Source organism: Aspergillus fijiensis (assembly GCF_003184825.1).
Source record: "Aspergillus fijiensis CBS 313.89 unplaced genomic scaffold BO72scaffold_51, whole genome shotgun sequence".
Lineage (NCBI taxonomy): Eukaryota > Fungi > Ascomycota > Eurotiomycetes > Eurotiales > Aspergillaceae > Aspergillus > Aspergillus fijiensis.
In genome coordinates, this window is record NW_024469027.1 from 40,244 (window position 1) to 66,603 (window position 26,360).

A 26,360-nucleotide genomic window follows, 5' to 3' on the forward strand; every position below is an offset into this window, starting at 1 on the left:
AGAGCGGAAAGTTGAGTTTAGCTCCCATCGCGGGGCTCCTGCTGCTTGCTGCCGCCGCCGCCGCCTTGCTTATCGATACCGGCGGTATCGGTCAATCGACTCAGCTTCTGAACAAAACAACCACCAACTATCTCATCATTCAAATCCAACACTTGCAGAACGATCTATCCCAGCTATAGTGGGGAATCCATAGCACAAACTTGCTATAGTACACATACAGTCACATACACACAGACAATGACAACCGCCGCGCTGCCCTTCCAATTCCCGCCAACCTACTCCTTCCCCCCCTTCTTCACCCCGCAACCCAACAGCGCCACGCGCACCTCGCAGCTCCAGAAATGGTCCGCCCTGATCCAGTCGTGGTGTCGCCATCACCGCACCTACCGCCTGACGCTCAGTGAGGCCATCGAGAGCCCGCTGTTTTACAACGCTGCGCTCCGGAAACGACTGTCCATGAAAGACGCGCGGGATGTGCTGGACTGGATGGCCAAGGCGGAAGAGGACGGCGGCGGCGGAGGACAGCGGGCGGAGTGGCTGGATGGGAGCACCAAGACCGTGGCGCGCATCTGGTGGAAGAGACCCGAGGAATGGGCGGGGATCGTGGCCGATTGGGTATGTGGATTGCGCTAGGCTTATGAGAGGGGGTGGAGAGTGCGCATGGATGCCATGTTTCGCTGCTGACCTGGCTATGATCGCAGGTGGAGAATACAGGACAGAAGAATGTGGTTCTGACGGTCTATGAGTTGGTGGAGGGGGAGGGGACGTTGTCACAAGGTATGTTGTGCCGTGAGCCATCCTTCGAACAGAGGAACTGATCGGCTAGAATGGCACGGTATGGATACGGACGTGATGCTCAAGTGCCTCAATGTACTGGTAAAACGAGGCAAGGCACAGGTCTTTGGTGGCGAAGGCCAAGAAGGTGTCAAATTCTTCTAGACGGTCATCTGTTCGTGATATCTGGACAAATTGATTGCGGGCACAACAAGCTATTTTCATGCAAAATGTAAGTCATTTACAAAAGCCCCCGGCGAAGTGACCTGAAGAAGTCATGCCTATCAATTCTTTCAAACCAGCAAAGACGCTTGGACGCAGCACTCATAACACCATACAGATCTCGACCTGCTTACTGTTCCGAAACCTCGGCCATTTCTTCGCTCAGCTCGTAGGCATCCGCAGCATGCAGCTTCTGGGACATAGCCATATCGAGAAGCCATTCCACACGGACAATCCGTGGCGTTTTGTTGGTGCTCAGAACCATACTTCGGAAGCGTGGCCATGTCTTCACCTGATCCGATTCCGTGCTGCTCAGCAGATACACCTCTTTGCGACTGGGGTCGTCATCTTCCGAGCTTTCCTCGCTCTCTTCTCTCTGTGATCGGTATGAGACCCGACCCCGGAACAAAGTGCATTGGCCACCGTTGGCATCCACAATGGACTTGAATGCATCGAACCCACCACGAATTGTCTCCACACAGTAAATCTGGTATCCGTGCAACAGCTTGTTCTTGTTCGCCTTGGCATTGGTTCTGGCATTTTCAAGCTTGAATCCGTACTTTTCCTCGGAAGCCTTGTCCTTGAGAGTGTAGTCGGCAGGATCTAGGAGGGCGTTCTGCTTGAGACACTGGGTGACGAAATCGATGTTCATGATGACTGGTCCGTAGGCCAATGCGTTCACGAATTTCGGTGTCCTGAGGATAGACGGTGCGGCAAGGTGAGAACACCGCTTCGCTTCTTGGACTACCAAAATTCCGAGGTCACGTAGTTGTCGCTGTGGACGGTTAGATCGCAAAGTCTTGGTCGTAATGTTAAAGACATACCTTGTCAGAATCCTCTGTCTTCGGGTTCTTAACCCATTTCTGATATCCGGTAATCAGCAGATGCATCGCAACAGGGGGTCTGGACTTCTTCTGTCTCTTTGTCTCTGTCGTTTCATCCTCGTCGCTTTCGTCCTGCGGTTCCATAGACACGCGCTTCTTGCTGGGGTTAAGTACTACGCGATCCTCGTCTGAGACCCTCCGGCCACCATGAATCACACCCCCAACACGCCTCTTCTCCTTCTCATACAACGCCATGTCGGGTGCAAGATCATGCAGTCGAGCAGCGGCTACCTCCTTTGACTTGCGGCTGCTGGTGCTCGATGGCGTATCATTCTCCTTTCCTTCGGAAGTGAGCCGGGTCCGAGCGGGTGTCTGCAGTTTTGGAGGATCCATGGCGTTCCGGGACTTGTCCGCAACCCGCGGTGTAGCACCTGACGTGCGCGGCACTTCGGTTTCCGACTCAGCAGTTCTTGCGGAAGACTGCTGAACGATTTTCGGCGTCTTGGAGGTCACCGTGTTCTGGTCCTTGTGCTGCATTACCGGTCGCGGGCTCGACGGTGCCTGAGCCCCGTTGTTGCTCTCGAGCAAGAGCTGACTCTCGAGTACGGCTTTATCCAGTCTGGTCTGGCCCACAACCTCGCCCAGGTTTGTTCTCTTGGGAAAGTGCGTGTAGCGGGGATCGGAGACGGGCTGCAGCTTCCATTTCGCGTAACTCTCCTCTAGCCACAGGTGGTTGACAACTTGCAGCCCCCATTCCTTCGCTGCGGCACATTTCTCGCTGTTTCCATGCGCGGTCACCAGGTGTGTGTTTTCTTGCTTGAGGGTTTTGGTGCATTCGGCGCCTGTGGCTGTGATCAGGTGCTCCAGGTAGCTCCTCGCTTCTCCGACATAATTTGAGAGACTGATCTTGAACCCGTGGAATCCCGGGATACCCTTGCGTGAAACAGGGTAGTGTAACAGTCGTCGTAGAGGAGAAGTCCAGGTGTTGTATGTCATGAGGTGGTAGAGCCAGGATAGATTACCGATATCTTTGTTCAACTGGAACGCCATGCGGTAGGCGAATCCTTCTCGGTAGCGACAGATCAGGATGTCCGCAGCTGATATGTCCGAAACAACAGAGCCCCCACCCTCCCTGATGATGTCTCCAATCGAGCCAGAGAGACGCGACCCGATCCCAAGGTCCGGAGCAAGCATGACACTCTTGCTCTCGAACACATTGAGCCTGGGCAAATCATCTGAGGACTGCACGGCGACTGGTAGATTAGTGGGGTCAGGTGTCGATGCACCGATGATGTCTCGGTTCTCCGCTGAGCGAATGGGAGCGTCGGGCGCCGCACGCAGAATCTCGGGGTCGGGGAGAAGGTAGGGGCGCTCGTCAATTCGTCGTCCAAGCTTGAGGCAGTCGTCGAACCTGGAAAAAAATTCGCGTTAGACCTACCAGATTGAGCTTCGCTCTGGGTCTGCTCACCAGTGGGGCAAGACAATCTTGATCTTGAGCCTCTTCGCGATGATCAAGCGGGCCTTGTCCGAGTCCGCGGTCAGGTCAACCAAGTGGGTGACCGGCTGTGAGATTCTGGGACTATACAATCCACCCTTTGCGAGAACCCCTCCGATGATTGCTTCCTTGTCGCCCTCCGGGATGTCACCGCAAGTCACCACCACATCGTTGAGGATCAGTCGAGGATCTGGGCTATATTGCCGTGGGTTGGCCAACTTTCGCTTCTGAAGACAGGACTGGAGCCAGTATGGTTTGACAATGGGGATCAAGGCATCATTTGCGGCCTCGAACGCGGGGAAGTCGACGGTGCAGCTCATCAGGTGCGTGAATTCGGTCAGGGGCGGGAATTCGGCCGGTGGCTCGTAAATAACGGATTCGCCGCCATGTTGCTCAAAAGTGAATGCCAGCTGTGTGAAGCCAGAGTCAGTGATTGTCTTCTTCAGTAGTATTGGGGCGCGAGAGGATAAGGTGACAGACTTGATGCGCCGCATCGGCAGGGAGATCTTTGGAGCATATGATACAGATCTTGCACTGGTTGAAGAGTTGACTCTCTCCACCTTGGTCCCCCATGGTGGGAGCTGTTCCGGTGGCTCTGTTTGATTTTCAGGGTAGGCTGCGGCGACCGTGTGTTTGGCCGAGTGGTGTAAGGATTGGTGTATGCGCTGAGGGGCGATCGAGTGGCAGCTGAACCTCGTGGTGTTGCAAATGCGACGCGCCGACGCGCCGCACGACACCACGTCACGTGGAGATAAGATGTATCACAGATCAGCGTGGTTGAATGGCATCATCGGGTAGCAGTAAGTTCCCATGTGTCATTGTTTATAGTCCCATGGGGATGACAAGTACAGTGCGTGGTCTGTTAGAAGTCGGGGTGTTAATGATATTTCAGGGGAAGTGTAAGAGGTGGTGAGTTGTGCTATATACTCTTACGGACTGACTGAACCGGCCACTATCTTCTAGTAGTAACACATTCGCGTGGTCAATATACAAATCCTGACCGTCGATAAGTTGATTGTCATGTAAGTACTAAGTTTACATGCTCGTGTCAGCCATGTTGAGCCGGAAATTACGCGTCGCCGAAGACAAGAAGGATTCGAAGCATCTCTTTCCGCGAGAATGCCCAATTTCCACAAGATATATACCGCACAGGAACTTGTCGTTTACGCCATCGTTCCGGGCAACAACTTATTTCAGAAACAATCAATTCCATCGCCATGAATCAATTTCCCCAAGTCCCCCCAAGAACAAAAACAAAAAGAATCAAGTGAAGTCTAAAGTTTGTATCAACAATCATGATTGAACACAGGCGAAGATAGATAGATCAACGGCCGAGAAAGGGCAAAAAATATGACAAGAGTGGGATTCGAACCCACGCCATCAAACGATGACCAGGAAGCTGTGAAGCTATGTGTTAAGGTAACCTTAACCTGACGCCTTAGACCAACTCGGCCATCTTGCCTGGTGATGTGATAAGTGCTTCACTTCTTGTCATCATCTCCAAAAAAACATGAGAGTGTCATCATCCATCGGTACTCTACAAATCAACCTCGGCTCGTTTCCAACCCCGGCAGTTCACCACTCCGATCTGGGGAAATGGTTTCCCTTCCCCACGCCCCAAGGCACCGGTTGAAGTATTATATATGCATAGCCTCCCTATAACCTCTGATCGCGCATATATCCCCATAGAAACCAACCACCAACATGTCCTCGTCACCAGCGACATCCGGCCCCTTTCGGGTAGTCGAGCACACGGTCGAATGCCAACATATACGAGAGTATCCCGCGGCCACCGCCAACGAGCAAGAGGATATTCTAAACCTTGCAGTCAAACAGTACATCCCACTGGACAACCCCAACCCCCAGCCGAGAGACGTCACAATCCTTGCCGCACATGCCAATGGCTTCCCCAAGGTACCGCTGCGGAATCCACTCCCGCTGTCACACAGCGCCTCCCCACACCGACAACCAGGACAACCCAGCTGACCCCTTCATCGCCAGGAACTGTACGAGCCCCTGTGGGAAGAGATCTACACACGCTCCAAAGCCAATGGCTTCCGAATCCGGAGCATCTGGATGGCAGATGTAGCCCACCAGGGCCAGAGCAGTGTGTTGAACGAGGACCTTCTCGGAAATGACCGTATGTGTACCTAGGTAGTTCCAACCCCATTCCCAAAGTCACAGCCACTGACCAACATGCGCCCACGCAAACAGCAAGCTGGTTCGACCACCCCCGAGATCTCCTGCACCTCCTCAACGTCAAGCGCAAGGAGATGCCACGGCCCATCGTAGGCATAGGCCATAGCATGGGCGGCGCACACCTGTAGGAATCCCCCCCCCTCCCTCCTCCCTCATCAACACCCACTGGGCCCCCTCCACTAACCCCCCAACCAAAAGAACCCAACTAAGCCTCATGCACCCGCGCCTCATCCACACCCTCATCCTCCTGGACCCGGTCATCCAGCGCGAATCCACACAACTGGACCACCTGGAAATGGCGCACCACCACCGCGAGACGATCGCCAAAACCACGCAACTCTCCACCTACCGGCGCGAGGTGTGGCCCTCGCGCGCAGCCGCCGCAGCGAGCTTCCAGCGCAGCCCCTTCTACCAGGCGTGGGACGCGCGCGTGCTGGCCCGGTGGATCGAGCACGGTCTGCGCGACCTGCCCACCGCGATCCACCCGTCGGACCCCCCAAAGGATGATGCCGATGCCGACAACCGCCCCGTCACCCTCAAAACCACCCTCCACCAGGAAGTCTTCACGTTCTCGCGGCCCAACTACGACGGACCGCCGGGCCGAAAAGTCCCCGTGGACCGCACGACGCATCCGGACCTGAACCCGGAGCATTTGGGGTCGTGGCCGTTCTACCGCCCGGAGCCGTCGCGGGTGTTCGCGATGCTGCCGCAGCTCCGGCCGAGTGTCTGTTACGTCTTCGCGGGGAGGTCGGATATGTGTTTGCCGGAGATGATGGCGGATAAGCTGAGGGCGACGGGGACGGGGCTCGGCGGCAGTGGAGGGGTGGCGGCGGGCCGGGTGCGCGAGGTCTACCTGAAGGACTTTGGGCATCTGCTGGCCCAGGAGGCGCCGGGGCAGTGCGCCGAGGCGGCGAGTGAGTGGCTCGGGGGCGAGCTGGAGCGGTGGCGGGCCGAGGAGGCGGCCTTCCGGGAGCGGTGGCATAAGAAGTCGAAGGTTGAGAAGGTCACCATCGATGCTCGGTGGAAGGAGCATGTTCCCAGGGCGGAGAGGCCTAAGAAGGCTGCGCCTGAGTCGAAGTTATAAGGGATGGCGTGACTGCTTTTGTCCATAGATGACTATGTTAATTTGTGCGCTAGAGATTATATACTGTATATGTACGGTAGAATATTTTCCAGCAGGAACATGCACGGACTGATGTCTCGCTTAGCAATTGAATGTGGTTCGATTTACTTCTATAAGTAGTATAAGGTCCCAAGAGCGTGGCCGAGATGACGGCAATGAGCACGGTCCCAGTCCGCAGCGCAGTTCTCTTAGCTCAAGACCACAGACAACGAAACGCTCACTTCCCAGTACTCGGATCACACTACCAAGCGGCTGATCTAAAACAATAGAACAAGAAAAGAAAAGATATACTCGATCTAGTTCGATTTCTTGGCCGCGCCATTCTCACTCTTACCCTTGTCGCTCGTGCGAATGACCTCAGGGAAATTCCAGACGTGGGGCCACCACAGATGATACTCCTCCTGGCGACCGTTCAGGCAATGACGGAGCCAGATGCCCCAGATGATGTACAGATACGCGCCGAACCCCGTCATCAAGTGCCTAAGCAAGATCCAAGTCAGCATTCTTTCCAGGCATTCATTTCGAAATCACCTGGCACGACACGCCAAGGATCAACAAGAAACATACCACCATCCATGGCCTTCAAGAAGGATCCCCCAAGGAAGACCCACTTCCCGGCGCCATCCGCGGATCTTCGAACAGAAGACGTTGTCCAAGCCCCAGATCCCGAATCCGCCCAAGAACATGCTGAGGCCGTACGCCACCATGAACCACATGGTCTTGAGGGTCTTCATATCCCGGACGTTCTCGTAGTGCTGGTGTTCCTTGGTCGGGACGGGCAAGCCCTGTCGCTCGCGCGCGAGCCGGTCCGCCTCGGTGGAGTGGCGCCATCGCGGGCGCAGGGTCACCTCCATGGTGTACATGCTGCGCAGGACGACGACCGTGGTCAGGAGGGCGTAGGCATTCTGGTGGAAGACGGGGTCCTGGAGGTAGTGGTAATAGAGGGTGATGAAGATGGCCAGGCCGGCCAGGAGGAAGGCCAGGAGGATGCGGAAGGGCGTGGGTCTGGAGTAGGAGAAGGAGGCATAGCACATCAGACAGGTGGTGTAGATCATGGACAGCTCGTCCACCAGCTGCATGGGATCTGTGCGGAGAGGAAACCGGTCAGTCCTCAGCCCAGGGTGTATGGGTGTGGGGTTAGGAAGGTTGACTTGCATTTCAGCGTTGCGTGGAAAAGAAAGCTGCCTGTTCCGACCACGAGGTAGCCGTAGTAGGCGACTTCGAAGATCCTGTCATGTCCGTTGCGACGACAGCTGCGAATGCCCTTGATCCCGAGCCACATAAACAGGAGGTTTGTCAGCGTGTTGACGATCTCGGCGGAGTAAATCGTAGCATAGTAATCCTATGCAAGAGACCTGTTAGCATTATATGTAATCCTCAGATAGGCGACCAGATCATGGCGACGAACCTCTTCACACCAGTTCAGGGTGGATGTGACGGGGCTCCAGTATCCCGGCCTCGAGGGCGGATACGGAATGTTCGGAAGGAAAGCCCATCGAGACATGATGGACGGAGGAGAAGGAGGAGAGAAGCTCTCCGCAGGGAAGAGGGGCTGCGACAAGCTCTCAAAGTCGACGAAACTGTGTAGAAACCTGGGTTATACGTAGAAGAGCATGGCAGTTATGAGAATCGGGAAAAAGAGAGAGAGAAGAAAAAAAAAAAAAAGAAGGGTTGTTAAAAGTGAAAGCCAAGGTTGACAGATTGGAGTTGCCTTGGAAAGTCCCAGCTGAGTCTCCAGTTTCCACACACACTCTCCCTCTCTCTTCCCTCTCTTGACTCCTCTCAGACCCGTGACGTCGATCGACAACCACTGTTGATCTGCGCCCGGCCCAGTCAGACTGTCAGGCTGCTTTCATTGCCTGCCGATTGGCCCGGCCAGATAAATGGTCGGTTTATTCTCCAGCAATATTGAATGTTCTTTTGAGGATAGGGTAACATTCTTCTGCGTTCAGCCCTTCTCCCGCAGCACATGCTCTGGGTGAGACAATCGTCTTTCAAGGTTGCCATCCGTCCAGTGCTCGAGGCACATCAGATCGCTCCATTGTACGGATTGTCTAGGATATTCGGGAAAGGTATTTGGCTTTGCTTTAAAGAAGCTTTGGTGGCTGGATGCTAGGCAGAGGAGAGGCGTAGATTGCGAGTGAGACCATAGGAAAGGTACTGGTACTGTACACGAGGTCTACGCCCTTGTCGGAACTGGTGCAACATAGTTCCTCACTTATCATAATCACAGTAGACCGTGAAGAGTACTGAGTACAATGTACGGTACAAGTGCATTGAGAATCCCAGAGCCATGGCACTAGTTACTTACTAGCCCTTTGTGATAATTTCAAACCCTTATTGTCCGTCAATCTGGAGATAATAATAATAATAAGCTTAAGCTGCAATGCGATCCATCCATCCCTTGCGCGGGACACCCGGGAAGAACAGTCTCTGAACAGTGAACGGCACTGAGTGCGGGCAAGTAGAGAGTGCGGATCCGCCAATCAGCCTGCTTTCCAGGGCCAGTGACTCCAGGTTGATGACTTCACTTGCTCCTACCAGCGGATCCGCTTTTGGCCGCTTCAGGAAAATTGGATGGGTCCAAAATGTCCGTCCGAGGCCCTTCCCGAGAGAGTCTCTGTGAACGTGCCCATGCAATTCTTCCCATCCACTCTACACCGTCTTTCCTTTCTTTTTCTTCATTGATTTTATTTTGTGCTGTTGGAACTTTGTACCTGACTTGCTTCAGGCGGATTGCCCTTCGCCTTCGCCCTATCTCTTGCCCGCGAAGCCTATCTCTTTCTCTGTGTATCGATTGAAATGTTGTCATTGCCTCTATCAACGTGAATGTGACCGCTTGGATGCGGCTTATCTAGGACTCTCGGAATTCTCCATCGATTCACACCCAGAGACCTCTCAAGTTTCCAATGAACTGAGGCTTTGCGCATACCAATCACCCAACATCCCTCTACCGCATCGAAGGCCCTCCCCAAGACCGACCTGAGGGAGACCTCCATAGACATGTCGAACAATGCCTCTTACGCGGTGACGCAGGTGAAAACAACCTCCACGCGTGAGTCTGCGCCTCCAGTGACACCAAACCAAGCCCTGCCTCACCCCCCTCCCCCCACCTCCTCCAAAATGCCTATAAGCAAATAACCATGTCTGCCCACTAACTCACCCGGACAACCCCCAGCCTCCAAGACAACCTTCCACTTCGCCGCCGGCCTCTGTTCGGGCCTCACCTCCTCCATCCTCCTGCAGCCGGCCGACCTCCTCAAGACCCGCGTGCAGCAATCGCAGAGCGCCTCCCTCCTCCCGACCCTCCAAGCGATCCTCTCCTCCCCGCACCCGATCCGCGGCCTATGGCGCGGCACCCTCCCCTCGGCCCTGCGCACGGGCTTCGGCTCCGCCCTGTACTTCACCAGCCTGAACGCCCTCCGCCAAGGGCTGGCCCAGACCCAGATGCCCCTCGTCCTTGCCAGTAGTCCCAGCAGCAGCAGCAGCAATCCCACAACCAGCAAATCCTCCTCCTCCTCCGCCCTCCCCAAGCTCTCCAACTCCGCCAACCTCGCCACCGGCGCCGCGGCCCGCGTGGCCGCGGGCTTTGTCATGATGCCCGTGACCGTCCTCAAGGTCCGCTACGAGTCGGACTTCTACGCCTACCGCAGCCTGCTCAGCGCGGGCCGGGACATCGTGCGCACCGAGGGCGTGCGCGGCCTGTTCAGCGGCTTCGGCGCCACCGCCGCGCGCGACGCCCCCTACGCCGGCCTCTATGTGCTGTTCTACGAGCAGCTGAAGCGCCATCTGGCCGCGCTGGCGAGTAGTCGCGCTGCTGCTGCCGCCGCCGCCACCGCGGCGGAGGGACAACAGCAGCAGCCGCCGCTGCGGTCGACTTCGTCCTCGTCGATCAATTTTGTTTCCGGGGGGTTGGCTGCGGGTCTGGCCACGGCGATCACGAATCCGTTCGATGCGGTCAAGACGCGCCTGCAGCTCATGCCGGGCCGGTACGGCAATATGATGCGGGCGGCGAGGCTAATGGTCCGCGAGGACGGGGTGCGGAGCTTGTTCGGCGGGCTGGGGCTGCGCATCACGAGGAAGGCCCTCAGCTCCGCGCTCGCCTGGACGGTGTACGAGGAGCTGATCCTGCGCGCTGAGGTGCAGTGGGCCGCGCAGGGAGAAACACGCTCATGAATACCGTCACAAAAATGATACTCTAAGGAAGGGGGAAGTTCACTTCCCCCGCCCCTTTCTACCCTCCCCTCAACGGAATCTCTTTCCCTCTTACGAATTATATAGATGAAAGGGCTCGACAAATCACTCACTCTCTGCATCACATGCAAATGTATCATATCGTATGTTCAACTCCTTTGGAAGACTAGGAAAAAAGGCGTTCAAAATCCCAACTCATGATAAAATGGAAATCAAGAAAATACTGGACTTGACATAGATAGCATCCTGACATCCCCCAATTGGACTCTGGATCTGTATCACAGACTTGACAAGAGAGCTCTCAGAAAGCAGAAGAACAGAGGAGAAACATGACAGAGAAGAAAGAAAATGGCGGCTGGATGATACCGAATTTCGTGACAGACGTTAAGACAAGATCATGGTATCATAATTTCAAGCAGTTAGAAGGGGCGGCGGGCGTGTGTGTGTACTTTGTTCTATCAGGTGGTGTGGTGGTGGCTTGTAGCTCGTGATCAGGTAAGAATCCAGGCTCGGCCACCGGGGTTCTTTTTCCTCACAAGGTACATCTTGTCCTTCTTCTTGTCGTTGACCTTAAGCTCGGTGAGGGTGCTGGAGGTTTGGGTGACGAGCTTGCCTTCGCGCAAGCGCCGCGTGTGGGCGAAGAGCTCTTCCTGGAAGTCTTCGGAGATCCATTGCTTGATGATGATGTAGTTGCTGTCGAGCTGTGATGGGAGGGGGTAGTTAGCAGTGTAGTAATATATGTGAGTATCGGGTTCTTGTAGGGGCTAACGTACATCGTCCCAGTCCCATGGAAGGCGATAGGCAATCAGTGTATCAGGGAGCAGATGCTTGCGGTGAACCTAATGCCAGTCAGTCAGCTTTATAGTCAGGTATCTTGCAAGGGGAGGAGGTATACCTTAATCCAGGTGGTGCGCTGGTGTGGCTCAGGCTCCGGAAGCTTCTCCTTCTCCTTCTTCTCCTCCTTTTTCTCCTCTTTCTTCTCCTCCTTCTTCTCCTCCTTCTTTTCTTCCTTCTTCTCCTCTTTCTTCTCCTTCTTGTCCTTCTTCCGGAGGATCTCCTCAATCTCGTGTTCATTGTAGCCGAACTCGAGTCTCAATCTCTCCTTGAATTCGTGATCACGGCGCTTCTTCTCTTCGCGTTCCGCCATCATGCGACGTTCCTCGTTCAGCTTCCACTCGTCGATGGCAGCCTGCTTCATGGCGGCCTCCTTGCGGGCGCGCTCCTGCTCGGCGAGGATCCGCCGGGCCTCCTCGTCGCGGATCTCCTTCTTGATGCGCTCGCGCTCCTCCTCCTCGTCGATCTTGCGCTGCAGGTCCTCGAGCCGCTTCTGGCGCATCTTGCGGTTGAGCTCTTCCTGCTCGGCGGCCTGGCGCTGGGCCTCCTCGAACTTGATCAGCTTGTAGCGGTGCTCGACCTGGCGCTGCTCCTCCTCCATGCGCTGCTTCTTCTCGAACCGCTCCAGCCGGCGCAGCCGCTCGCTGATCTCGTCCTCGTACCAGTCCTCCTCCTCCTTGAGCATGCGCACCTCGTGGTGCGGCCGGTACTCCTGCTGGTGCTCGCGGACCTCGCGGTGGCGGGCCAGCTCGCGCTCCAGCCGCTCGATCTCCTGCTGCTGGCGGAATAGCTCCAGGTCCTGGCGGGCGTCGTTCCGCTCCAGCAGCCGCTGGTCGATGACGAGCTCGAAGTCCCGGTCGCGGCCCGCGGGGATCATCTGCGGCGCCCCGACGGCGGGGGCGCGCGGGGACGCCTCGCGGGAGATGCTGGCGGTGCTGGAGCGCGGCCGGCGGCGGTGGGCGCGTAGGTTCGTCTCATCCTCGGAGTCGTCGTAGTCGATGTTGTAGGTGTTGTTGAGGCGGTGCTCGGCCTTGCGTTGCTTGGTGGCGCTCTTGTTGCGGGAGTCGGTCTTGGCGTCGGTCTTGGTGTCGGTCTTGTTGTCCGACTTGGTGTCGTTGTGGTTGTTGACGTCGACGATGACGGCCACGGGGGCCTGGCTGTGGTCGCGGTGGTGACGGTCGGGGCGGCGGCGGGCGCCCGTCGAGGCGGAGCGGTGGAGGTGCTGCTGCTGTGCGTCGCTGTGCAGGACGGGACTGAGGTAGGCGTTGCTGCTGCTGTACTCCGGGCTGAAGTGCCGGTGCCGCGAGACGGAGCGGTGACGATGGCTCACCTTGCGGCCGGGGTACTCGACCATCGAGATATCCGATTCGGAGAAGTCCGATTCGGAGTCGGTGAGGAGGACGTGACGTCGACGGGAACCCATGGTTGTTTGGTTCTTGGTTGCGAGAAGTCTATGTCTCTTCTTCTGCGTCTCTCCTTTGGCAATATAACTTGCTCACAGTCTATGTTTTCTTGTTGTGATTGTGTGGTGTTTGATTTTGGATAAAGTCAGACCGTTGGATGGTGGGGGAAGAGGAATGAGGAGGGGGTGTGATGACTGGATGGCAGGCGGTGACGTCGACGGGGCTGAATTGGAAGAGGGGGAAGGAGGCTGGGAGGAGAACAGCAGCAGTACGTAGTGATAGCAGTGGTGGTGATAATGCTGGTAGGCGGGGTGAGTAAGAGACGGCGCCAACAACAATAACAACCAAACTTCAACGATGAATAAACCCAGGGGCTGATGGGAAAAGAAAGAAGAGGGAAGAAAGAAAAAGAGACGGACGAGATGCAAGGCAAAGAAAGGAAAGGGAAAAACAAGAAAAGAAACGAGCAGGTGCAAAGCCTTCCCTCGTGCCTCTAAGTATTCTCTTCCTTCCTAAGTTCTGTCTTGTTCAGCTGAAGTGGGGGAATGAATGATTGGCATCATTGGGCCGAGTTGATTGATCATCTGGCATCCGAACCTGTCATCGTCGTTTTTGCCTGGGCTCAGTTGTTCTCAGTTACGATAGGCCGGAGACCAGACCAAGAAGACTTTGAAAATTGTATTGTCTGTCCTTCGATAACATGCTCCATTCCACACACCACCTTACATTGGTAGGGCTGACCCATGGAATTTACAAGCCCTTAAAATAAGAGTATACTACACGCAGCCTGGTCTACCGTACAGCAGATGGCTTCAATGGAGGGGTAACTTAACGCACTTAGCGGCGGCTGTCAAGTCTGGATGTTCCTGTAGCTTATTCTGGTAACTTCCAGTCAGGGCAACATGCGAAGATTCTAGGATATTACTCTTCAGTAATAGACCACGGAGGCTAGAGAAAGAATTATTTTTTTAGATACACAGCCATGTTCACTGAAAGGATGTTGACAAGATTCTTACCCAAGGGAAGAGGGACGGGAACAACCGCTGCAGTACCCATGGGCGAGCAAAGAAAAATGGACCCTGGGGGCTTGGTTGTCTGGAGACCAAAGCAAGGGAAAAAAAAAAAAAAAGAAAAGAGGGGCACAGTCCAAAGGGTCGAGTGGTAACTACTAACTACTACAGAGTGGACTCCGCTGGTACCTGATGGACCCAGTCCAGGCTATGTATGTGCAGCCTGGAGCAGTTACTGTAGGCTACGAAGGCTTTCGAAGGTAAGAGTGAGTTGGTCCTGCCCGAGAGTGGAGTCTCCCCTCAGAATCATTGAATGGAAGCAGATAACGCACACATTTTTTGTACAGGACTCTACTACTGAGCTGTACATGTACATGTATCCCCTACCAATGATTATTGTCCGATTCAGCGTGACTCTTGTTTTGCTCGAACAGTGAAACTCACGGTCGCAGCCACTTGACACCTGACCGGGCTGCCTTGAGTTGCGGTCACGGAGCATGTGTGCACTGCGAAACCAAGCCTGTTCCAAGTTGACTGAGCCACAGTCCCAATTTACCCTGTACGGTACAGTAAACTTGATCATACAATTGTCATGTCGTCTTTGGCCCCCAACACCACCAGCCACAGCCTCATCCCGACTCCATTAATCTGAAGCTAGTCCCTTGTCGATCAACCATCAGAACCCGAAGGCACTTGGTCCCTCCACGCATCCGATACGAATCACCCGGAAGGTATAGAGCAGGCGAGAATTGGGAATACACGTAGAGTCGGGACAGCAAATACAGTACCTACTTATGGCCACCGCCACCCTGAATCGGGTTTCTGTCACCAATGAGCCGTCCGGGATCTGGATACCTAGGGGGGGGGAAGCTGCCTGATCTCTTGCCATCCTTCCTCGGTGTTTGTCTGGCATCCATCATCCATCCCCCATCGCGAAGATCATATCGGAATGTACGGAACACCGCACAGCAGTACGTAGCAGTGTGGTTGTGGAAAGGAGGAGGAGGAGGAGGAGGAGGAGGCGAAAAACAGTTCAATTGATGCTTTGCTTTGCAGCCCAAAACATCTATCGATCAGATGGTGTTCTGAGACTGGTCTACGGCCGCAATCTCGGATTCGAAAAGGCTTGAACTTCGCTACGAGTACATCGATAAGTGGCTGTGCGACGTCATCATAACGGATGTGGAATTGGTTGTCATGTCTTGTCATTCTATCAGCACTGACACATTATGCTATGTGTGGGCTTTCGTATGGGAAAACGTGGATGTTGAGATGGCTCGCTCTTCGGCTTGCCAGTCGAAAGAGATGAAAAAAGAAGGACAGGAAGAAGGGAAACAAGTAGAATTCTCCATGATCGTCGTCATTATTGAGGTCTTCCATAGACTCATATTACCTATATTAAATCCATCCGCTGCATTACATCCATCAATCTGGCGTATACCCTTGGCGTAAACGGTCTCAATCTTCGATTCACTCAAACCACTCCTACCAACAGAAGTGAAATTGATCAGCGGAGGATCCAAGAGGTGATATAGACAATAATGGCACTTACAGCCCAACATGCAGTAGGATGGTTCTCCTGTCCGCAGTGGACATGACTAGTCTCCTATATTCAAAAAATCCAGTTAGTGACCCTGTGCTGCCAAAGAAACGCGAACCACAGAGTCTTCCAGACGTACGTTCTGCGCCATGCTCAGGCAGTTCTCGTCAACCTGGCAATCGCCATCGCTAGAGCACTGTTCATCGATCGTTAGTAAAGCAACTACCCCGGAGATTCGAGGGGAAAGAACATACACTGCCGACTGAGCCACACCCGTGCCAATGATATGTGGCAGAACTCTGTGCACTGACTTCTGTCCCTGGGAAAGGAGCCGCCAGAGTAGTGGCAGTACCCACGCTCAGGGCAGTAAGAATGTAAAGAGAGAGTTGCATGGTGCTTGATCGAGGATCGATATTGTCAGATTGTTCGACGCTGATAGACCCGTGGTTGGTCAACAGACTTCGTTATAGAATCGGTCGTGAAGGGGGAAAATTTGTCTTGCTGCTTTCCAAGTAAATCTCTCCTTGCAGCAGACCGAGAATCAGGGACTATTTATACCCTTTCTCCCATCCGTCTTCAGGCGTCCTGGCTGTTCCTAGACTAGATTGCTGAGGGTCTGCAGCTATGATGCCGGGCTGTCAGGCAATCTTGGTCTGGATCGGCTGAAACCTAACAAATAGATAGCCTTTTACTATTCTTGTTTCCAAGGCTGAAAGACCGGTACGTATGTATGCCAGTCGATCCCGCGGAGGAGAGAGGGTCTTTCGTCTCCATCATCATGCAGGATGCAAGGAAATCCCCCGGGAAAGAGGCTGGGTGAGCGGCGTCGTGTTGTTGGAGCAGCGGAGAAAAGGAAATGATTTACATGTCATTTTCCTTTTTTTGGGTTCTTTCGCCCCGCATCTTCACAGAGCTTTAGGACGTTGAAAGTGATTCTATCATCGCCGAGAATGTGTCGACGGCAAGAGCGTCTGTTCTAGAAGTACGATGTCTAGTGGCGTTATGTATCCTGAAGGTAGATTTGCACAAGGATCAGTGCACTAAACGCCATGTGCTGCTATGTACTGTACTGTACGTGCCATGCTAGAGTCGACCGACGGCTGAACTCAGATGGATAGTGTGGGCCATGATTTCATCGGGAGGGTGTCGCAGAGCATCCGACTAAGCATCATCCTTGAGGGCTATGGTCTTGAGGCTGAGCAAGACAAAGGATGCGCGGGGTGGTGGTTGTGCTCTTTCAGTCGTGCAATTCTAAAACATATGACGACGAATTGGCTGCTGGATTCCCCGGGATCGAGACCAACTGCCGTAGCTGAAGGGGCGATCATCATGCTATCATCTCCTTGGTGGTCTTGTTTTCTTTCTTTGCTTTTCAAAGCTATGAATAACAAAGACAGCTCGTGTCACCTCGCTTCCTGGTTGTACTTCTGTATCACCTTGTATTCCATGATTCGTACCTGGACCGAGGAAGAGCGAGCTTTCATCGATCGAAATCATGTTGTTAATGGGTTGATTTGCTTCAGTCGTAGTGAGTGTTGCAGCGCCCAAAGATCGATATGACTTCTCGGATTCATGGAGCTGAGCCTGCAAATGGACGTGAGCGGTGTGTCGCCTGCATCGCGCTTGCTTCGAAGTCGAGTACGAGTAACCGGTCGGGACACTGCTACACTCCACCAAGTGCAATTGTCTGATCGCCTCACCAAGATATAAGCCATGATCATGGAATGCAACATCTTGTATAACCCTGAACAAGTCCATCCGAGCTGACAGTCATCCATCATTGCTTACACAAGAAGGTACTTTTGCCCACGATGCATGTTCATGCAACCGATAAGGAGATAACACATCGAGTTGACATATGGATCTTTCGTGCTAGGTTGCTTACGAGGTATATCGATGTTCGCCCTAGATACACAGGATGCATGTTACTTGTCCGACATGAGTGTGCCCTTGAAAACGTCTAGAACGCTGCTTGCTACTGGTGGCCTGAGCCAAGTAAGCTCCAGGGTACATGTATGCATCCTGACGCTTAACCCGCCGTATTATACCGACCTATTATATTTGAAAGAGCCTGATATTGGAACGACGGACATGGATAAAGAGCCATCCACACCGATAAGCAATGGTCTGAATGGATAATGCGATGGCGAATTGGGCACTTCCGTCTCAATCGGCAAGCAAAGCAGCAATCAGGCCCACCGAGTGAGGTGAGAGGATGCAGTGGCTGCTGTCATTCTTCCAATCCTTCAATGCTTCTCCTCGGATATGCATGGTCTGAGACATACAGATACTGTGTCCCAGCAAGGATGGGGTTTGCCGCTCCAGCCGCGTCCCTGGTCCTGAGTGTCGTGATTGAGGTGAGATCATCCTATCCGCTGGCAAAAAACCATCCCACCGGCATCGAGTCCTACCTACTTGGTCAATTCCTTTTATCTTCACCACCTGGTGGATGGCGTGAATTCCGCCCATGAGGATAAAGGGAACTGATAGGTCTTTGCCCTTCCGAAATCTCCTCAGAATCCCTCCATCATGTACATCGCATACCTGATCTCACACAGACACAGTCGTTTTGCCGGGAAAAAAAGGTATAATAATTGAACAAGTATCCACAAGAAGCGAGAAGACGAAAAGACACCACAGCGCCCGATTTTGTTCTGATGAAGTATAGACAAGCTGCAGCTCATCAAGCGCGCCCGGCCTTCAAGATCTGCTCCAAGTTCTCCCGGCTATTCTTATGCGTCATCTCCAAGTAATGTAATTTCTTCTCCAATCCCGTGATCTCGGATTTGAGCTCGTTGCTCTCGCTGGATATCCGCCTGTCGATGGTGGGAATGGGGACTGCGACGAACCTGTTTGCGATAATTCAGATGGTTAGTCATTGCATCATGTAGTTGCGAAACCACTAGAGGGGAAATTCGGGATGTTTATGGAACAGCCCGAGAGAAGTGAAGGCGGTGGATGTCCCCGTAGGCAGATAGTAAACCATCCGCCTACCTGAATACCGGAAACATGCATGGGATTAGTGGGAAGCGGGAGCCTTACATCTTTCCAACACCCTCATACACACGGGTCTCTTTGGGTAGGTCTCCAATCTCCTTGGATGTGAGCTCGAGCATGCGGATGTCACGCTGTTTGGTGGTGATCTGAGCCTTGGTGATGCCCAATTGCTGTTGGGAGCTGATGGCCTGGGCCTCGATTTCTTGCAGAATCTGTCAAGGTGTTGGTTCAGTGTGTTGCGATGGAGGTGTGTGGTTTGGAGCTTCGGACTCGTAACTGACCTTCTGCAGAGCTTCGTTGGGGATGGACATTATGATGGTTGATGTCGGAGTTGAGGGGGAGGAGGAGGGAGGGGTAGATCGCGTTGGTCCTAATGTTCGCTCCTTTGAGAGGGGGTTCGAGCGCTTCTCGAAATGAAAACTGGATCCTTGACTCAGGAAGTTGAAAGGGCGTTGTCGTCACTTTTACAGTCGGACGTTGTATTAGGAGTGTCGCTCGTGATAGTACTCCGTAAATGATTGATTACGGGCCTCCAAACTTAAGCTGTTGCTGTCGCTGATGAACGCATGGAGGCTCGTGCCGTTTCTGATTGGGCATAGTCTCAGGCGGTGAGGGTTGATTACTTTTTAAGGACCCGAGGTAGGGTTCAGGGCTAATAGCTTGGGGTAGTTCGGTATCTTCTACTTCTTAGTAGTGGAAATGACCTTGGTTGAAGATTTGCGCTCAATGTTGTTTCAAATTGAATCAAACCTAATACATCATCGATGCTCGCATCTGATTGTAGCCTGCTTGAGTGATCGGCTCGTACTTGGCCGGTTCATGCTCACTCATGCATGATGGAATGCACTCGATGACCGAACCAGGGTCTGGAGCCATGAAGTACGGAATGGAAAAGCGTTCGCGCGTCATACGATTACTGCCCTCAAAGCGATCGGATATCTGCGGGAGTCTGACCCGGTGATTGGTAGACCGAAGACGGTCTGTACGAGTCAGCTTAATCTACAGTTCAAGAGAAAGATACCAACCATTACTCCATCGCTGCAAGAGATCTCCAACATTCATGACGATTGCATTCTTGACAGGAGCAGCGGGGACAAAGTTGCCGGGCTGAGAGATGTCTTCCACCTCTAAGCCACCGCAATCATCCTGGAAAAGCATTGTGATTGAGCTCCAGTCGGTGTGTGCAGGGCATCGAGCTACCCGATCTTTTTCAAGATCATCTGCTGGAACCGGTAGATAGTGTAGGAGTCGCAACTGATTGTTATGGCCTGAGTGCTTTTGGGCCAAATGATTCTCATTGTCCAGGTTCAAGCCAAGGGCAAGAGCGCGGAGAATCTCGATGCCCAACCCGTTACAATCCCAGTAGAACCGATTCATGAAGCTGCGGAAGCCCGCCAATGCCTCTTCGGGGATCCACTGGTTTGGTTGAGCAGTGTTCTCTTCACTTCCAATATCGTAAATTTCCTACAAGAGTCCGACGTCGTTAAGACATAACATTCTAGGACTGCTTCAAGGGACTATGCAGGGTCGATACGGTGAACCATCAGACACACCTTGACATCTGGCACTTCTCTCAGCCTCTGCCGTGTCTCTTCATCGTCCCCAGTGCTGATGGTTTGGGAAACTTTCTCCAATCCCGGCCAGGAATATCCTCGATGCACTGCCCACCCCTCAGGATGAGGTGCTTGCATCTTAATGTCCTTCGGGAGCTCGAACAAGCGTCTCATCCAGTCAAAGGTCGAGTCGAGGACATGCTCAGGTAGAGAGTGATTGATGATGTAGACGAAGCCGACTCGCTGACATGCTTCCACAAGCTCTTGTGCAACCCGTCGGCGGGCGGCTTCATCTTCAGTGTTGAACCATGCTTTGAAATCCACGATGGGGATTATCATGGGAGTAGGTTCGCTGATTGAAGACATGCTGGTCCAAGCTAGGGGCGGGTTTTTATTCTGCCAGTTAGCAGCGTGGGTGTCTTTATCAATGTGCCAGTTTGAGCATGAGTGGCAGGGAGTAAAGTGCGCAGATTATTGGAGCTGGAAGGTAAGGCTCCTTCGTGTTCATCTCACATATGAATCAGCAAGCCCCTCCCCAGTCACATGCCTGACCATCTTTCTCGATTTGTATGATCACAACCCTCGAATTGACACGCTGGATTGGGAATACAAGCGAGCAAATAAGTTTCGTGTGATTGAATTTAGCAGGCAGTGTACAGCAACCAATTCTTGTGCATCGCTTCGAGTGGTTTATGGTGTTGGGAAGGTTGGAGGTACGTAGGTATGGGATGGAATGACATCACCAGGACCCTGCCTATCAATTGATCGTTGGTAATGGAGGACATTATCCACATCATCCATTAGCCAAGGGAGCGAAGGGGCCACCGGCGGACACCCGGGGCGTTTCCTGACCACACCGTCCCGTACCTAGAGTAGGATGATTCACTTGGCCAAAAATAGGAGAACAAGCGGGCTCCATTATTCTTATTCCAACATGGGCGGCAGGCAGGAGGGGGCCCGGGATTAGAAACCACCGCGGGCGCTGGTCCGTTGCTGTGGCAGGGGAACTCTAGTCTCTAGTGGAGACGCCGCTGCCTGAACGGCCGGAAGATGCAGCGCCAGCTTTCCATCACCCACCCTGATCCGCTGCAGACTTGATTGCTCCAATTCATAGGCTAGAAGGTGAAGGGTTTACTTTCAGTCAGTCACCTTGTGAGTCTTCCTTTTGCAGCCTGGTTGAGTTCATAATTTGCTATGAACCCCATTTCAGCGATAGCTAACCTCTCCCTTATCTATAGATTGTCTCGGCCGCTTCGAGAAGTTTGTTGATCGCTCTGCAACTATCGCATCGGATCAAAGTCGAAGGTACCTACACTGATCGCGAAACGGCAGCCATTGTGAGCACCAATTCACAGTCCTAAAACCACGGTACACATCCATTCTCAATACGATTTGGCGGGCGCACAACAGCCCTAGCCCCTCAAGAATGAAGCTTTTCGGGTGGATCTCGGTCGCATTCCTCGCTTCGACGGCTTTATCGATAGAGACAGCAGCACCTTCGATCGAGACACTGCCATTCTCGCAGCCCCAAGTTGCAGAGTCTAGACGCAGAGCATTCGAGGTGCTGCAGATTCTCAGAAAGCGAGACGGCAACTGTCCCTCCGGTTATGACACTTGTTCCAAGCTGGGCCACTCCGATATCTGCTGCAAGGACAATACCATCTGTACTCGCGACGATGCCAATAATATCGCCTGCTGCCCGACCGGAGCTAGCTGCACGGGGACGCTTTCTGCCACTGGCACCGGAGTAGTCGTGGTCGGAGGTTCTACTAGTAGCTTCCGATTCCCTCAGACAGCAAGCGCTACGCAAACCACTGCCGGGCCGACCAGTGTCACTCTCACAGGCTCAACTCTCGCCGCCGCCTACCCATTCGTCGTCATCCCGACCTCGTTCGCCAATGCCCAGGTCTGCACATCCTACTACTCCTTATGTCAGAGCGAGTACACTGGCTGTCTGTCACAGCTCGGGGGCGGGTATGCAGTGACGGTTGCCGTAGACGGCGGTTCGGGGACGACCCGGGCAGGCGTCTCAGCAGCTATGTCGACATGCTCTAGTCTCAGTCTGGAGGCTTGCCATGGCCTGGAAATCGGATACTGCGCGGCCTACACTACCGGCGTTTACGAGAACCGAGCGACAGGACCCAGACGCACTTCCAGCCTCGAGGACCTTCTCTTCGGTATGTTTATCGGAGTGGCTGGAATGTTCATGTGAAGTTGTCGTCCTACAGGGTACCGGGCTTCATGTCGATAACGTACGGAATTTGGATATATATGCTTGCTGGCAATTTATGACTGAATTGGTTGGGATGCGAATGGGATGACAATTGATGACCAGTTTCGAAACTCTTGGCAGGCTTCGGAGCTTTTGACGCTTATATATGGCATCTGGCTTATGAAATGATGTGACGATGATGTGCTATGTTCGGAAGTTTTAAGGCTAACATGACTGTGATGTATTCGCGGAGAATCTTGTACATAAGAATGACAATGAAATAGCATCAATGCACACACAAGATGAAGTGTTATATTGTCTTATAAAATAAAGTATAGCCCGAGCACGATTCTAGTTCGGACCAGGTCTCTGAAGTGGGAATACGACAACGAGATCCATACTGGTCTGATGTGCGCATACGGGGGTGGGTGCCACACACCGCTTCACCAACGCATTGTTATAAATAGGGCTTTCTAGACCGGTGACGAGCGGAACATACTAACAAACTGGGTCCGTGGTATAGATTGGAGGTCACAGATCATAGGTCAGATCCAAGGTAGCTTACTGCATCACTCATACGCCAAAAGAATCACTGCCCAAGTAAGGAATTAAATTGGTCCTCGGACGACACGTAGGAGGTGCTGGTGCAGTGGTCTCCATGCCTGAATACCTGATTTGTGACGGTGTGTGGTCAGAGAGTCAGACATGCAGTCAGTACCTGACAGAACTTCCACCCGGGCATCAAATCAGGGAAGACCATGGCCAGACCGACTCTCAGTCTCGTCACGGAGAAATCCTCTAGAGGGGTGGAGCCCAAACATTGTTTCGCAGGCTAAATTCCTTAGTTTGCGTATATTTTTGCCCAGCATGAGGGTGACTGGTGCAAAAGGATGATGACGCTGTCAGGAACCTCCAGCAAAGAGGGGGAGAAATTCAAGAAAGCAAGCGGCGGGTGAATGATAGACTGAGTAGACGGGAGGGGCAGTGGGAACTGGAGCAATTGACCAGTGCACTCCGGAGGGGCAACAAGTGCACTGAGTGGGGGTATCCCAGCCTCCCGAATTTCCATTTTTAAATCTGATGAAGCGTAAGTGGTAAGTTGACAATCATGACTCCTTCCAGCTCCTTCATTGCGGGTTGGCAGTGATTGGCGGTTGCTGTCGCATAAATTGCGGTGGTTGGGGAGACGACGGCACGGAGGCTGGGATCAAAAGACAGGAAGGGAGACGTCGGAAACTCGACTGCATGAACAGCTCTTCCTCGGTCTAGTTCAGTTTACTCTCTCTCTCCCCCCCCCCCCCCCCCCCCCCCGCCTTCTCTTTCTCTCTGACTCTTTGCTCATTCTTGCTTGCGCGGAGAGATTTTTCTCGTTTTCTCATATCCACACTATTGACAGTTGCATTCCAGTCCATTGCTTGGCTTTGTTTACTGTATGCTTTTGTCCGTTGTATGAAGCTCGTTTACCATACTACGGGGCCGTTGAAACGGGTGTTGTGATAAGCCTGAATCCTGGACATCGCTGAGAGCGATCGGAATTCAGAAAACATTCCAGAGCCCCAGTATACGCCCCCCTCGTGGCTGTCATCGCTAATCAGACGTTCTCTCTTCGCCATGCATATGTCCCGCATACTGCAGTCGGCCATATCTATATTCCCTTTACTAAACCTTCAGGCCGTGACGGCGATCTCACCGGACACTGCGCCTGCAACTGCGACGGCGACGGCGACGGCGACTACAGCCCCAACCGCAATTGCGACGACCTTGGAGTACGAAGAGCACGATTATGCGAATGGCACAGTCCTAGAGAAACGCTGCGCAAATCCCTGCGGCTACTATAGCCAGCTCTGCTGCAGCTCCAGCGAGTCATGTAGTACCAACAGCAATGGCCAAGCCGAGTGCGTAAGTGCTGGCAGCGGCGGCAGCTGGGAGTATTTCACCACAACCTATGTCCGAACCGAGACGGAGACTGCTACGTTCACATCCACATGGAGCAGCTATATCTCGGCGACTTCTTCCGGCTCCAGCTGCGATGCCAGCGTCGGGGAGACCATCTGCGGTAGTGACTGCTGCGGCCCTGCGTACGTCTGCTACAGCAACCAGTGTATCTTGGGAAGTACATCCATCTGGGCCACGGAGACTGCCACGCCGGCCGTCCGAGGCACGACTTTATCGACAGCCACACACACGGCCTCGATAACAACCACCCAGGGTTTCATTGCTCCCGTCAACACGGCCGGCTCAACGGTGATCGGAATGAAGGCTTCAAGTGGTGGATTGAGTGGTGGTGCGATTGCAGGCATCGTCATCGGAACAATTGCCGGCGTCATCCTGCTGCTGCTACTATGCGCTTGCCTGTGCTGCCGTGGTATTCTGGACTCGCTCTTTGCATGTCTGGGCTGCGGTCGTCGAAAGAGAAAGGAGACGACCTACGTCGAAGAGCGTTACCATCGTCATTCGCATGCGCATGGCGCCGCTCGGCCCGAAGGACGGACCTGGTTCGGAAGCCGGCCAGCAGCGGCAGCAGCATCGACTGCAGGGGAGAAGAAGAAGTCTTCCTGGAATGGTTTGGCTACCATTGGAATCATACTGGGTGCGCTTGCACTGTGCCTGGGCTTGAAGAGAAGCAGAGACCACCGCGACGACGATGAGAAGACGGATTACACATACCCAAGTAGTTATTACTACTACTCCGACTATTATACCAACGACGGTAAGCGCTGCGCATCCTTGCGAGATTGATGTCATTCGGAATGCTGACCCCATACTTTTTAGGCAGCGAAATCACTGATGACCGGCGCACAAGAGAGACAAGACGCTCCAGACGATCTCGTACGCGCTCACGAAGATGATGAATTGACGGAACGAACTCGACGAACTTTGAACATGATTTCCTGGTCACAATGGACCCCTTTCTTTTCTCTTTCTTGCTTATTCTCACAAGCTGTTTGCATGAATCGGCGCTCTATCAGGTTTCCGGCGTGTGTATTATGACGTTTTCTTCAGTTTTCTGGCTGAAGGACTTTCTATGTATGATGATGCCTTATGTTGTCATGTTGTTATGCAAACCCCTGCGATGTGCTAATGTTTCGGATGATTGCGATGTTTCTTTTCCCAATCGATGGAAGACCTGGGAAGGCAGATGTAAATATGAAATCAATGAAAGATATGATATGAGATAATCTAATCAGACATTGCTTTGAAGACAATGAAAAAAAGGTGAGCAAGCAGTAGACCGGAAGTATGCTGTTTTGTTATCTTGCATTTTGCCGGCATGTACCGGTGTACAGTATAGTACTATTCCCTCTGAGGCCGGCAAATAAGATGGCCACACGCGCAAGCTGCATCGAGCCTGAGAGCCTGAGAGTACTATTGCTTGAGTTCCGAGTTGGCGACAAAGATAATCATGCACCTGCCAGATCAACTCGTGCGCATTTCTCACGGTGTAACCTGCAAGGCGCCTATCAACGGTCCGAGGACGGGCTGGGAGGAAAATGACATGGGGTCGACTCAAGTACTCCGTACTCCGGTCTGAAAAAGAAAGAAAAAAGCAAAGCATGTATCACATTGCTTGAAGGAGGGCGATCATTGACTTGTCTCAGATCTTAGGACTCGGGGAGTTGTTCCAAGAAAAGGGTCCAGGCGAAACTCCGAGGGTCGGCTTCTTCCTCCTACTATTTCACTACTGTGCTGTACTGAGTTACTCCTCTCTCAGTACTCCGTGGTAGTAGTAAGCACGGCACAAACTGCCCGGGCGGAACCAGTGCCTCCCCGCCTCCCGTAGTCTCAAGTTCAAGTCCCAACTGGAAGTCCATTCCAATTCATTCATTCATCAATTCCACCCTCCGTCCTCCTCACCACCACCTCGACATTCAAATCAACTTCGCCCCCTCCCAAACACCACAACCTCCACCCCCCCACGATAACATACACACCCAGTGTACATAGCCTATATCCATGAGTACAATCTCGAGCTTGGCTTC

General features: G+C 53.3%; 11 protein-coding genes and 1 non-coding gene across 12 annotated transcripts; 5 read left to right on the plus strand and 7 right to left on the minus strand.

The window, feature by feature from the left end:
• Positions 1–90: 90 nt before the first annotated feature.
• BO72DRAFT_450886 (ESCRT-II subunit protein VPS25) lies at positions 91–1,020 on the plus strand. The gene is made up of 3 exons (XM_040945361.1): positions 91–615; positions 702–777; positions 827–1,020. The coding sequence occupies exons 1-3, from the start codon at positions 238–240 to the stop codon at positions 937–939; spliced, it is 567 nt and encodes a 188-aa protein (XP_040798190.1). The 5' UTR covers positions 91–237; the 3' UTR covers positions 940–1,020.
• Positions 1,021–1,120: 100 nt separating this feature from the next.
• BO72DRAFT_450888 (BRCT domain protein) lies at positions 1,121–4,136 on the minus strand. The gene is made up of 4 exons (XM_040945362.1): positions 3,796–4,136; positions 3,289–3,725; positions 1,821–3,231; positions 1,121–1,771 (listed from the first exon to the last, which is right to left on the minus strand). Exons 1-4 carry the CDS (start codon positions 3,886–3,888, stop codon positions 1,127–1,129), a joined length of 2,586 nt encoding a protein of 861 aa, XP_040798191.1. The 5' UTR covers positions 3,889–4,136; the 3' UTR covers positions 1,121–1,126.
• Positions 4,137–4,666: 530 nt separating this feature from the next.
• Positions 4,667–4,777, minus strand: BO72DRAFT_t222. The gene has a single exon. It is a non-coding gene; the product is annotated as a tRNA-Leu (tRNA).
• Positions 4,778–4,903: 126 nt separating this feature from the next.
• On the plus strand, positions 4,904–6,701 carry BO72DRAFT_435622 (putative toxin biosynthesis protein). The gene is made up of 4 exons (XM_040943293.1): positions 4,904–5,229; positions 5,317–5,455; positions 5,530–5,638; positions 5,713–6,701. The coding sequence occupies exons 1-4, from the start codon at positions 5,020–5,022 to the stop codon at positions 6,596–6,598; spliced, it is 1,344 nt and encodes a 447-aa protein (XP_040798192.1). The 5' UTR covers positions 4,904–5,019; the 3' UTR covers positions 6,599–6,701.
• Positions 6,702–6,933: 232 nt separating this feature from the next.
• BO72DRAFT_385278 (ceramidase) lies at positions 6,934–8,141 on the minus strand (the record flags this gene model as incomplete). Its single annotated transcript, XM_040941582.1, has 4 exons — positions 6,934–7,117; positions 7,205–7,747; positions 7,789–7,979; positions 8,046–8,141. The coding sequence occupies 4 exons, from the start codon at positions 8,139–8,141 to the stop codon at positions 6,934–6,936; spliced, it is 1,014 nt and encodes a 337-aa protein (XP_040798193.1).
• A 1,321-nt stretch (positions 8,142–9,462) lies between these two features.
• Positions 9,463–10,865, plus strand: BO72DRAFT_410725 (putative mitochondrial carrier protein). Its single transcript, XM_040942441.1, has 2 exons — positions 9,463–9,692; positions 9,816–10,865. The coding sequence occupies exons 1-2, from the start codon at positions 9,641–9,643 to the stop codon at positions 10,811–10,813; spliced, it is 1,050 nt and encodes a 349-aa protein (XP_040798194.1). The 5' UTR covers positions 9,463–9,640; the 3' UTR covers positions 10,814–10,865.
• A 202-nt stretch (positions 10,866–11,067) lies between these two features.
• Positions 11,068–13,350, minus strand: BO72DRAFT_212529 (uncharacterized protein). The gene is made up of 3 exons (XM_040939683.1): positions 11,727–13,350; positions 11,605–11,670; positions 11,068–11,532 (listed from the first exon to the last, which is right to left on the minus strand). The coding sequence occupies exons 1-3, from the start codon at positions 13,086–13,088 to the stop codon at positions 11,323–11,325; spliced, it is 1,638 nt and encodes a 545-aa protein (XP_040798195.1). The 5' UTR covers positions 13,089–13,350; the 3' UTR covers positions 11,068–11,322.
• Positions 13,351–15,548: 2,198 nt separating this feature from the next.
• Positions 15,549–16,010, minus strand: BO72DRAFT_499289 (uncharacterized protein; the record flags this gene model as incomplete). The annotated part of the gene is made up of 4 exons (XM_040948834.1): positions 15,549–15,563; positions 15,631–15,684; positions 15,758–15,814; positions 15,873–16,010. 4 exons carry the CDS (start codon positions 16,008–16,010, stop codon positions 15,549–15,551), a joined length of 264 nt encoding a protein of 87 aa, XP_040798196.1.
• Positions 16,011–18,195: 2,185 nt separating this feature from the next.
• BO72DRAFT_212556 (putative prefoldin subunit 1) lies at positions 18,196–19,145 on the minus strand. The gene is made up of 3 exons (XM_040939685.1): positions 18,897–19,145; positions 18,661–18,827; positions 18,196–18,467 (listed from the first exon to the last, which is right to left on the minus strand). Exons 1-3 carry the CDS (start codon positions 18,924–18,926, stop codon positions 18,302–18,304), a joined length of 363 nt encoding a protein of 120 aa, XP_040798197.1. The 5' UTR covers positions 18,927–19,145; the 3' UTR covers positions 18,196–18,301.
• Positions 19,146–20,671, minus strand: BO72DRAFT_212555 (isopenicillin N synthase family dioxygenase). Its single transcript, XM_040939684.1, has 3 exons — positions 20,169–20,671; positions 19,641–20,079; positions 19,146–19,595 (listed from the first exon to the last, which is right to left on the minus strand). The coding sequence occupies exons 1-3, from the start codon at positions 20,532–20,534 to the stop codon at positions 19,366–19,368; spliced, it is 1,035 nt and encodes a 344-aa protein (XP_040798198.1). The 5' UTR covers positions 20,535–20,671; the 3' UTR covers positions 19,146–19,365.
• Positions 20,672–21,114: 443 nt separating this feature from the next.
• On the plus strand, positions 21,115–22,692 carry BO72DRAFT_410735 (uncharacterized protein). Its single transcript, XM_040942442.1, has 2 exons — positions 21,115–21,320; positions 21,407–22,692. Exon 2 carries the CDS (start codon positions 21,595–21,597, stop codon positions 22,378–22,380), a length of 786 nt encoding a protein of 261 aa, XP_040798199.1. The 5' UTR covers positions 21,115–21,320; positions 21,407–21,594; the 3' UTR covers positions 22,381–22,692.
• A 976-nt stretch (positions 22,693–23,668) lies between these two features.
• BO72DRAFT_450901 (uncharacterized protein) lies at positions 23,669–25,564 on the plus strand. The gene is made up of 2 exons (XM_040945363.1): positions 23,669–25,090; positions 25,153–25,564. Exons 1-2 carry the CDS (start codon positions 23,992–23,994, stop codon positions 25,227–25,229), a joined length of 1,176 nt encoding a protein of 391 aa, XP_040798200.1. The 5' UTR covers positions 23,669–23,991; the 3' UTR covers positions 25,230–25,564.
• Positions 25,565–26,360: the final 796 nt, after the last annotated feature.